The following is an 11,373-nucleotide window of genomic DNA, read 5'->3' on the forward strand; positions in this document are numbered from 1 at the left end:
TGTTGGGGAGGGATTTGCTTACCAAAATGGGGGCCCAAATTCATTTCCAACCGGGGGGGCCCACAGTGACTGAGAAACCGAGGTGGTTTGGGCAGAAGCCCTACCCCCCGGAACCTCGGCCCAGAAGGCTGAACTAATAGCCTTAACCCAGGCCCTAAAATTAGGAAGAGACCGCAAGCTAACCGTGTACACTGATAGCCGATATGCCTTCGCCACCGCTCATGTGCATGGGGCGATATACAGAGAACGGGGGCTCCTCACAGCTGAAGGGAAAGACATCAAAAATAAAGAAGAGATTCTAGCCCTGCTAGCAGCCTTATGGGAACCCAAAAAGCTAGCGATTGTGCATTGCCCAGGACACCAGAAGACAACCGACCCAGTTTCCCAGGGCAACAATTTGGCCGATCAGACTGCAAAAAACAAACAAACAAACAAACAAACAAACATAGCTCATAGCTCAGCCCCCAGCGCAATTGCTGACCCTACAGCTGCCAGACCCAGGACCCCGGGAAGTGCCCCCCAGCCCTGAGTATTCAGAAAGCGACATTCAATGGATGAGTAAACTTCCTATGACCCGAATCAAAGATGGCTGGTGGAGAGACTCCAAAAGCAGCATTACACTCCCAGATAAACTAGGATGGCAAGTTCTAGAGAGGATTCATCGCAGCACCCACTTAGGTTCCTGGTGAATGTTGGACTTACTGAGACAGACTGGACTAAAAATCAGAAATGTCTCCGATAAGGTCGATCAAGTAGTCACTAAATGTACAGTGTGCCAACTCAACAATGCGAGTAGCAATCCTCAGACAACAGGGGTAAGACAAAGAGGGAGCAGACCGGGGACCTATTGGGAAGTAGATTTCACTGAGGTAAAACCAGGAAAATATGGATATAAGTATTTGCTAGTTTTTGTAGATACCTTTTCAGGATGGACTGAAGCCTTTCCAACCAAGAATGAAATGGCACAGATTGTAGCCAAAAAGATCCTGGAAGAAATCCTGCCCAGGTATGGTTTTCAAGTAATGATAGGGTCAGACAATGGACATGCATTCGTCTCTAAGGTTAAGTCAGGGACTGGCTTCCATACTTGGGGCTGATTGGAAATTACATTGTGCATACCGACCCCAAAGCTCAGGACAGGTAGAGAGAATGAACAGAACATTAAGGGAGACCCTAACCAAATTGACCATGGAGACTGGTGCTAATTGGTGGTCTTTCTCCCCTACGCTCTGTTCAGGGTGCGTAATTCCCCATACAAACTGGGACTCACACCCTATGAAATAATACATGGTAGACCACCCCCCATCATCCCTAACCTAAAAGATAACCTTGTCAAAGCTGAGAACGATAATAGTCTTGAATTCTTGTTCTCCTTACAAACCTTGCAGAGGGTCCATGAAGATGTATGGCCCAAATTAAAGGAACTCTATGAGACTGGACCCCTGCCTATTCCACATCAATTCCGGCCAGGGGATTGGGTCCTCGTCAAACGTCCTTGGCAGGGAACTCTGGAGCCCAGGTGGAAAGGACTCTTCCAGGTCATCTTGACAACGCCTACTGCCATCAAAGTAGACAGAATCGCCACCTGATCCATTTCGCCCACGCCAAACCAGTGGACGCGTTCTCAGACCTCATCGGACCTTCAAAGACAACCTGGACTGTTGATCGGACTAAGGACAATCTTTTAAAATTGACCCTATGCCGCCAACGGACTGAGCCGTAACTATGGTACTTGCCCTCCTCTTGATTGTTCTGCAAATTCTGTCTGTAAATCCAAACCCCCACACCCCCTATAATTTGACATGGGAAATTACTAACTTAGAGACTCATGAAATCTACAACAAAACCCTAGGAACTGCCCCATTAAATACCTGGTGGCCAGATTTATATTTTAATTTAGAAAAAGTCCATTAGAAGAAATGGAAGGAGGTAAATGGAGGCAACTGCAAAGGAGGGTATCAATAAGTAGAAATGGATTTTATGCATGTCCGGGATTTAGGACGGGGGCGATGAGGCGCACATGTGGAGGGTTTGAAACCCTCTATTGCGCAGCCTGGAGTTGCGTCACCTCCAATGATGGGGAATGGAAGTGGGAAGTAAAATCCCAATTTATTGAAATGTCCTATGTCCAACCATGTACCCGCACCAGGTATGATGAAAACTGTAACCTTATTCGTGTAAGATTTACAGAGGAAGGGGGGCGCCTGGGTGGCTCAGTCGGTTAAGCGGCCGACTTCAGCTCAGGTCATGATCTCGCGGTCTGTGAGTTCGAGCCCCGCGTCAGGCTCTGTGCTGACAGCTCCAGAGCCTGGAGCCTGTTTCAGATTCTGTGCCTTCTTCTCTCTCTGACCCTCCCCTGTTCATGCTCTGTCTGTCTCTGTATCAAAAATAAACATTTTAAAAAATTATAAAAAAAAGATTTACAGAGGAAGGGAAAAAAGACAGGCAATGGGTCTTAGGACTCACTTGGGGACTCTACTTATATCAACGTCCCCTCTTTGGGACTGCCATTCAAATAAAATTAAAAGTCTCCCCTCTTGTACAACCGGTGGGGCCAAATCAAGTATTAGGAAAAAAAATAAAAAAGATGAGCCTATCCCCAGGCAGATCCCCGCTACTCCCTCCAGCAGGAACCCCGTCCTTACCCCAGGAGTAAAAGCACAAGCTGTCCAAGAAAATCAGAACCCAGAAGGCATAGACTCCCTATGGAAATTGCTAACAGCAGCGTATGAGGCCTTAAGCCGATCGGACCCTGAGGCAACAAGGGCCAGCTGGCTATGTTATGATATAAAACCCCCCTTCCAAGAAGCCATAGGTCTAGCTGCCCCTTTTTCACAGTCAGGAGAAGAGTCGCCAGCAGCTTGCAAGTGGAATCGAAAGAGCCCCGGCCTCACACTGCAAGCGGTCACTGGCAATGGGACTTGTATAGGAAAGGTCCCCTCTAGCCATATCCAGCTCTGTGCCCCGACTAATTACTCTATAGATGAATCTAAATGGATAATTCCAGCTCCTGACAGTTGGTGGATTTGTTCTAAGGGCTTACCCCATGTGTTAGCAGAGATGATTTTAATTCGTCACCCGAATATTGTATCATGGTATTAGTATTTCCAAAGGTTATTTACCACCGAGAAAATGTTGTATATGATCTGTGGACAGAAGGGACGGAAGCAAGAGAGTCCATAAGAACAAAACGGGAACGCTTTACGGCCATAACCTTAGCCACCTTATTTGGCCTCGGTACCATAGGGGCAGGAACAGGGATCTCATCACTAGTCATCCAGCACCGGGGGTTCAATAGCCTAAGGGCAGCCTTTGATGAGGATATAGCTGAAAGGGCAGGCCTACGCCGGCTGGCTCCATCTTGTTCTGTGTCCTTCACCTAGACCACGCCTCCTCCCTTTGAGTGACCTCCCGCTCACCCATTCAAGCTTCCTGATCAAAACACGCCCCTTCCCCAGCCAATCGGCCGAGGCCACGCCCCTTCCCCAGCCAATCGGCTGCCCCTAGACCCCTCTCCCTGGTATCTCTGCTGCGTCGGTGCAGGTAGGGGACTGGGCTCGAGCTAGCTCGAATAAAGGCTCTTTTGCTTTTGCATCGGACTCGGCTCCCTGGTGGTCTTTGGGGATCACGAATTCTGGGCACAACATAGCCAGACTTGAGGACTCAATCTCGCACCTCGAAAAATCTCTGACCTCCCTTTCTGAAGTAGTCCTACAGAACCGAAAGGGGCTGGATCTAGTCTTCCTCCAACAGGGAGGTTTATGTGCAGCCTTAAGAGAAGAATGTTTTTATGCTGACCACACCGGAGTAGTCCGAGAGTCCATGGCTAAAATTAGAGAAGGCCTGGCCAAACGGAGGCGTGAACGAGAACAACAACAAGGCTGGTTTGAGTCTTGGTTCAATCAGTCCCCATGGCTAGCTACCCCGCTTTCTGCTCTAGCTGGGCCCCTTATACTCCTCCTTCTCCTCCTCACCTTCGGGCCTTATATTATTAATAAACTAGTTGCCTTTATCAAAGAGCGAGTTAACACGATCCAACTGATGGTCCTTAGGACCCAATCATTACCAACCCGTCATTACCAAAACATTTGAGTCAGACACATAAGATCCAAGATTGGCTCTTAAGGCGCCAAAGAGAGGGGAGAATGAGAGACTAAGAGAAAAATTACCAGGTGTACTCACAACTGCAAAGAACCCCCCCCCCCCCCCCCCCGCGCCGTTCCAGAGCCAGCCAGGGCGTGCCCGGTTGTGGTCTGACCTAAAGGCGGGAACCAATCAAGTTCTGCTGAGTGGTTTGAAAAAAAGGCGGGAACCAATCAAGTTCTGCTGAGTGTTCAAATTTAAATGTCAACCAATAACAGCTCTGTAACCACAAAAAAATCCCTAACTTGTTTGTGCCTGTCTATAAAAGAAGCTGTAAGATCCTCGCTGGGGGCCTCTTAGCGTCACCGGCAAGGAGTGCGCGGAGGACCGGGTTCGAACCTGCAATAAATGACCCTTGCCGCTTGGCTTTGACTCTGGACTCTGGTGGTTTGTTTTCGGGGGGGGGGGGGGGGTCTCTCGAATCGGGGCATATCAGATTTTCATCAGCTCCTTGAGGAACTTTTTTTTTTTTTTTTTTTAATTTTTTTTTTCCAACGTTTATTTATTTTTGGGACAGAGAGAGACAGAGCATGAACAGGGGTGGAGCAGAGAGAGAGGAAGACACAGAATCGGAAACAGGCTCCAGGCTCCGAGCCATCAGCCCAGAGCCCGATGCGGGGCTCGAACTCACGGACCGCGAGATCGTGACCTGGCTGAAGTCGGGCGCTTAACCGACTGCGCCACCCAGGCGCCCCGAGGAACTTTCTGAATTTTAACAAAGCTTCCAGGTTTAGAATCTTTTTTCATTCCTTCTATTAAACAAGCGATCTTATGGTTTCCTCTTTCCTTTTGCCTGCCTGCATAATTCCAATGTGGTTCAGTATTTGGGACAGCAGCGCCCCCTACCGTGTAACACTCTCTATCTCTAGCTGCTAGTAAATCAGCAAATTCTTGAGTCCCTGCCCAGATAGGGTTCTTTTCCTCATGGGTACAAGAATGAGTTAATATAACATGGATATCTTGACAGGTCAAATCAAACATAATAGATAACTGTTGAAACCCTCAATAAATTGACAAGGGTTTTCAGAATATCATCCTAATTGTTTTATCTGAGCCAGGTCTGCCATGGAGAATGGGACAGGGACTCTAATTGTGCCCACTTCTTCATTAGCAACCTCCCGAGGGGGATATAGTCTAGATTTTGGAGGAGCTCCTGGAAGATGGGGGTTCCATTCCTGGCATGCCCAGCTGGGTTGGAAGCAGAAGAGTCTTGGGGCTTATAGGAGGGATAGTAACAGAGTCAATGTCCCCTTTGTCTGAACTGGATGATGATTCCTCGGGTAGCCCAGGTTTGTTAGAAGGAGGGGACCTATTTAGACAATCATCCAATATGTCCAGAGGGGGTTTATTAACCTGCTTGGTGGCTAAACACATTCTGTAAGAAGCCCTTATGTCACGATCTTGATTTAAGGTCATGAAGGCCCGGACATAGGGCACTTTGGTCCATTTGCCTTGTTTCCTGCAGAAGATATCTAGTTGGCGTATAGTATTTAAGTTTATTGTTGCATTAATGGACCATTTTTCCTCGTCTCTTAGGGAGTAATGAGCCCATGCATTATTACAGAAGATGAGTCTTCTTTAAATCTTGCAATCCAAATTGGTTCCAATGGGTTAAGAGATGCCCCAACAGGGAGCCCTTAGGGACTGAAGAGGAAGATCCCATGGTCCTATAAAAGTGGAAAAGTCCATTACCACACCCCCCCCCTGACTCCTGGGTGGCATCCCACTCAGGATCATATCAAGGGTTTCTAGTGTTCAAAGCGACAAGAGGCATCCCTCAAAGAGCCATGTTGAGTACTGACTTTTTTCCTGAAGGGATGTCAACATCCCTTTGCTTCCTTATTGTTTTTCCCAGACACAATAGGTGCCGGTAGATGGAGCAAGAGACCCTGCTGTTTTAACCCATGGAAATGCTAAGAATCTGCAGGAGGGGAAATACCTAATGTTACAATTTAAGTAGTCAGTAGAGGACATTGATGAACAATAGTAAAGATGGAAATCCATCGTGGTCTAAGGGACATTTCAACACATGTAGTCTTTATAGCCAATTTCCCTAGGAAACGGTCCCGGTTGGGTTTTAATTCAATCAGGTTTTGGTTTTAGCTGGCTCTGAGTGGAGGTCTCTCAGGTAGAAGAGCTAGACCAGAGATGTGGAGGGGATCACAATTGGACCAATGAAGAGGAAACCTCACATGGGAGTCTTACAATTGGCAGCTGTCCCAGTGACTTAGGTGGCTGTCCCATGCCCAAGAAAGGCAACTCTGTGTAAGAATAAGAATACAGAGAGAGCACCAAGTTTCTGCGTCTTATTACCATTCTGATCAAAGTACTAACTTCCAGCCAAAAGGCAGGCTTTTGTTCCTCTCTGTAACATAGCCACGGGCTAGAAAATTGTAGCCTGAGAAATCGACATGAAAGTGTTCCAATAAGACCACATTCTTGAAAAGCCTCTGAAATAAAAGAAGAGGGAATAACTCACCAAGTTTTCACCAAGGCTCAGAGTCCAGACAAGAGGAATAGCCCTACGTTAGGCGCCAAAAATAATTTTAGGCCAGTGAGGAACCAGTCAAGAAAGAATTCTTGAGACGTTTTGGGTGCAAAAAGATCCTTTTATTATAGCATGGAGACAGGAGACAAGACTGGAGGGAGAAAGAGTTGCCCTGGGATCATGAGGTGCAACTGATTAGGTATTTAGGAATTGGGTGGGGGAGAGGCAGGTAGAGACAAAGGAAGTCTTTAAAGGGATTTCTGTGTGTTACAGAAGAATTACAGGATCCTGGAGGTCTGGCTATTGTCAAGCTAATGTTGCTTTTTGCCTCTGGCAAAACATTAACATTAAGGCAGTTGTGAATTCTTTGAGGAAAGTCACACTGTCTCCATCTCTGGTGTTTATCAAAGGGCTGCAAGTTGTAAGTAAATTTCATTTTATCTACATTTCTTTTGCCTTTGTTCTCATCTGTGTCTCCCACCAGAGACTGCCCTCTGCTGTGTGGCCTTGGACAGGTCACAGGCCCTCTGAACCTTGGCTTTCCCCTCTGAAAAGGAGGATAATGTTATTTCCACATTGTGTGAAGAAACTACTGAACTGGATTTTCAGAGTTCCTGCCTTGAAAGCCTATGTTTAAAGTCATAAAACCCTAAAGACCCTGGGGACATGGCCACAATGTGAGAATTTAGAGGTAAGAGTTGCTGAGCCTCCCCTCTGCCTCCCTTCCCCCTCCCCACCCTAATTCTGGCCAAATAACTCCTCTTCATCCATCTGGAGCACCTGACTGCACCCGCTGAAACCCCTCAGCCGCCCTGGGAGGTGGCAGGGCAAGGAGGCCATCCTCATTCTTGGTCCCAAGGCCCAGCCATGGCCCTGCCATGGCCCCACACAGCCCTCCCCACAGACCCAGCTGTTTCTTAGCCCAGCCTGGCCCCTGGGGTTCTGGCTGGGGAAGGGAGAGGGAGGGCACAGCGGGTGTGGTTCTTGCTCCGAAGGGCTTTTCCTCTACTGGGCACCTCGTGAGCGGGGAGTTCTCCCAGTGTAACATCCTGCAGAAGGTATCCACCCTCAAGGATGGTGACTTCGTCTTGACTGAAAGGTGCTCATCTTCCCTCCTTCCTCCTAAGCCCCCAGCCCACCTGGCCTCTGGCTCTCCCACTGTGTGCCCTCTCAGACCACAGGGGGCAGGTGGGGGTGAAGGTGAGGGGTGTGGTGAGATCTGACAGCTGGGGAGGGAGGTGATTGAAAGGGCGGGCCTACGCCAGCCGACTCCATATTGTTCTGTGTCCTTCACCTTGACCACACCTCTTCCCCTTGACTCCATCTTGTTCTGTGTCCTTCACCTTGACCACACCTCCTCCCCTTGACTCCATCTTGTTCTGTGTCCTTCACCTTGACCACACCTCCTCCCCTCGAGTAAACCCTCCCTCACCTGCCGGACCCTTCCCCAGGACCCCTCCCCAGCCAATCGGCTGAGGCCATAGCCATTACCTCACCAACTGCCCCCAGGCCCCAATAAAACCTTTGTCCTTTTGAAACTCGCTCTCTTTCCCTGGTATCTCACCGCTGCTTCGGTGCAGGTAGGGGATTGAGCTCGAGCTAGCTCGAATAAAGGCTCTTTGCTTTTGCATCGGACTCGGCTCCCTAGTGGTCTTTGGGGATCACGAATTCTGGGCATAACAGTGATCAGGATGACTGGGGGGGGGGGGCTGATACAACATGCCTCTGTACCTCTTTTGCCTTCCTCCTCCCTTCTGGACCGCAGAGCCTCTCCTCCCCCAGACTGAGGGTTACTAGAAGAGAACATGTGGGGGCACCCAGGTGGCTCAGTTGGTTAAGCGTCTGACTTTGGCTCAGGTCATGATCTCACAGTTCGTGAGTTCAAGCCACGCGTCTGGCTCTGGTGTTGTCAGCACGCAGCCCACTCCAGATCCTGTCTCCCTCTCTTTCTGCCCCTCCCCTACTCATGCTCACTCTCTCTCTCTCCCTCTCTCAAAAATGAATAAACATTAAAAAAATTTAAAAGAGAACATAGGAACTTTTATCCAGTGTTGCACAGAGAGCAGGTTCGACAAATGGAAGCCAAAAGGGCCTCTTCTGACTCCTCAGGCTACGCTCCACGGTCTGCCAGGACTTGAGGGCACGACCCATGGTGAGGGCCAGCCACCAGGCAGATAGAGGACAAGAAGTCAGGTGGCTGCAGGAGTGATGGCCAGAGGACCCTGGGTCCAGAAGGGACCCATGCAGATCTGAGGACATGTTTCCCCTCTTGGCCTCTGACCCATGCACTTAGACTTGATAGAAGATTCCAGAGGCCCAGAGAGTCTTTTCTGAGCTGTGAGGCCTTGCACAAGTCACTATTCTGAACCTTTGTTTCCTCATGCACAAATGGGATGACAAGTCTCTAGCTCAGAGAGCCGCTGCTGTGATGTCACAGAGAGAAGGCTCTTGATGCTCAAAGCAGCAGGTTGGGCCAAGATTCCTTGCTTGAGATAGCAAAGGAACGAGGGAAATCTGGAGGGTAGAGTCAGGGGAGAGAGAGGAGGCAATGCCCAGGGAGCTGCAGGTAGGAGTGGAGGCCAGCAAGTACAGAGAAGCCCCAGAACCCCACTGAGGGATGGGAGCAGCTGAGGTAAAGGCCACGAACCGGGGTCATCACAGTTGCCGCTCTGGCCCTTATCTCCAGCACCGCCATCTTGATTTACTTAAGCTTTAGGTACCAGACGGCAGACCACTGGTACCCATCTGAACTTTGGGCCCCTTTTTCATGCCCACAAGTACCTGGGCTGGCATGCTGACTGCATTCGTGATACCTTTGGCGTGCCCTTGTGGACCCAGGTGAGGAGAGCCATCTGGGGATTGTTGACTGTCAGGGACCCGGGAGGAGGCAGGGACCACAGCCTGAGCCCCCGTTAGGTGTTGGCACCACTCGTTGGGGTCCATGTGACTGAGGAGAAGGTGGAGCGCAACAGGGCCGCCACGGACCGGGCACTGCAGTGGCTGGAGGACAAGTTCCTGGGGGGCTGGGCCTTCCTCAACAGCCAGCAGGTGACGCTGGCTGACCTCGTGGTGCCGGAGGAGCTGGTGCAGGTACCAGCTTGGCCAGAGGAGGATTATCTGTGGGCAGCATTCCTCCTATCACCATGCCCATTACACAGACAGAAACACTGAGGCCTACAGAAAGCTAGGAATTTGCCCAGAATCACAGAGCAAGTTTCTCTTTGAACTAGTGATGGAGCCCTGACCTCCTGCTCCCCTCCTGTGTGTATTTCATGCTGGTGCTCTTGGGCCCTAATGTTGGCCACACTGCCCTGGGCCTTACGTGGGGTTTGGGGAAGGGACCTGACATTGAGGCCTCAGTATCACTTTAACTTTCCCATCCTTGTCCCCACAGCCTGTGGCTCTTGGCTGTGACCTATTTGAGGGACAGCCGAAACTGGCAGCATGGCGTGACTGAGTAGAGGCTTTCCTGGGTACTGATCTGTGCCAGGAGACCCATGGCCCCATCTTGAACATCCTAGAGCAGACGGCTAACAAAACAGTCCCGCAGCCTCCACCAGAACTCTCCCCCTATATGCTATTTTATATTTCTAGGATCCCCTGAGGAATCTGGAATAGGGACTGATGGTTGGAGGCCAGGAGATTAGCAATAAAGATTCATTCTTAGTTTCTTACTTGTCCTTTTTCGTCTTTTCCATCTTGCCTCAGTGTCTTGTTTCTGACCCCAGGAGGAGCTCTGCACAGGCAGGATACCTTATGTCCTTGGTAGTGCTTCTTCTCAGTGCAGCAGATACAATAATCAATAGAAGACTAAAATCTACCATATGTGAAAAGCTCTGAAAATTCAATAACATGAAGAAAAAGAAATCAACTAAAAATCAGCAAACGTCATTGGTCTTTTAAAAATAATGAAGACTCCTTGGGGCACCTGGGAACTCAGTTGGTTGAGCGTCCGACTTCGGCTCAGGTCATGATCTCATGGTTTGTGGGTTTGGGCCCTGTGTCGGGCTCTTTGCTGACAGCTCAGAGCCTGGAGCCTGCTTCGGATTCTGTGTCTCTCTCTCTCTCTGCTCCTCCCCTACTCACACTCTGTCTCTCTCTCAAAAATAAAGATTAAAAAAAAATTTTTTTTTTAAATAATGAAGACTCCAACTTGAATAAAGAACCAAGAACTATTGTTTTTTGTTTTTTTAATTTTTATTTATTTTTTAAGTAGGCTCTATGCCCAGTGTGGAGCCCAACTTGGGACTTGAACTCATGACCTTGAGATCAAGATCTGAGCTGAGACCAAGAGTTGGATGCTTAACCAACTGAGCCACCCAGGCCCTAGACTTATTGGTTTTATTACACTGTTGTATTATATGTATGGAATAAAAGTATGTTCCAATAACCCTCATCACAGTTAACCAAAGTAACCTCACAGATAACAAGTCAATATAGCATTGGTACCAGGACAACAAAATATTAAGAAATGAAAACTACTAAGGGATATAGATGGTGTTTCATGGGATATGGTAATGATTTTTGAAGTCTGGGAAACTTAAAAGACAACTAGCACTCCTGTCTTCCAGCAGTTTGAGCATAACAGCAAACTATGGGGTTATAGATTGTTGCATAAGCTACCGTGTATATCAACTGGGTTTATTTGTATGACCAAGCCCACATCAGTAATTTTAGCAGAGAGAATGTAATAGAAAGAATTGGTCACCAGGCATGATAGAACTCCACTGGCAAAGAAAACC

At 48.7% G+C, this 11,373-nt stretch overlaps 1 protein-coding gene across 1 annotated transcript; it reads left to right on the plus strand.

Moving 5' to 3' along the window:
- The first annotated feature begins 7,015 nt into the window (after positions 1-7,015).
- Positions 7,016-10,301, plus strand: LOC101092798 (glutathione S-transferase theta-2B-like). Its single transcript, XM_045041691.1, is given in 5 exon segments — positions 7,016-7,730; positions 9,318-9,390; positions 9,392-9,469; positions 9,548-9,721; positions 10,026-10,301. Coding segments are annotated over 5 exon segments (756 nt in total). The 5' UTR covers positions 7,016-7,509; the 3' UTR covers positions 10,236-10,301.
- The last annotated feature ends 1,072 nt before the right edge of the window (positions 10,302-11,373 follow it).

The sequence above is a fragment of the Felis catus genome, chromosome D3 (assembly GCF_018350175.1).
Source record: "Felis catus isolate Fca126 chromosome D3, F.catus_Fca126_mat1.0, whole genome shotgun sequence".
Lineage (NCBI taxonomy): Eukaryota > Metazoa > Chordata > Mammalia > Carnivora > Felidae > Felis > Felis catus.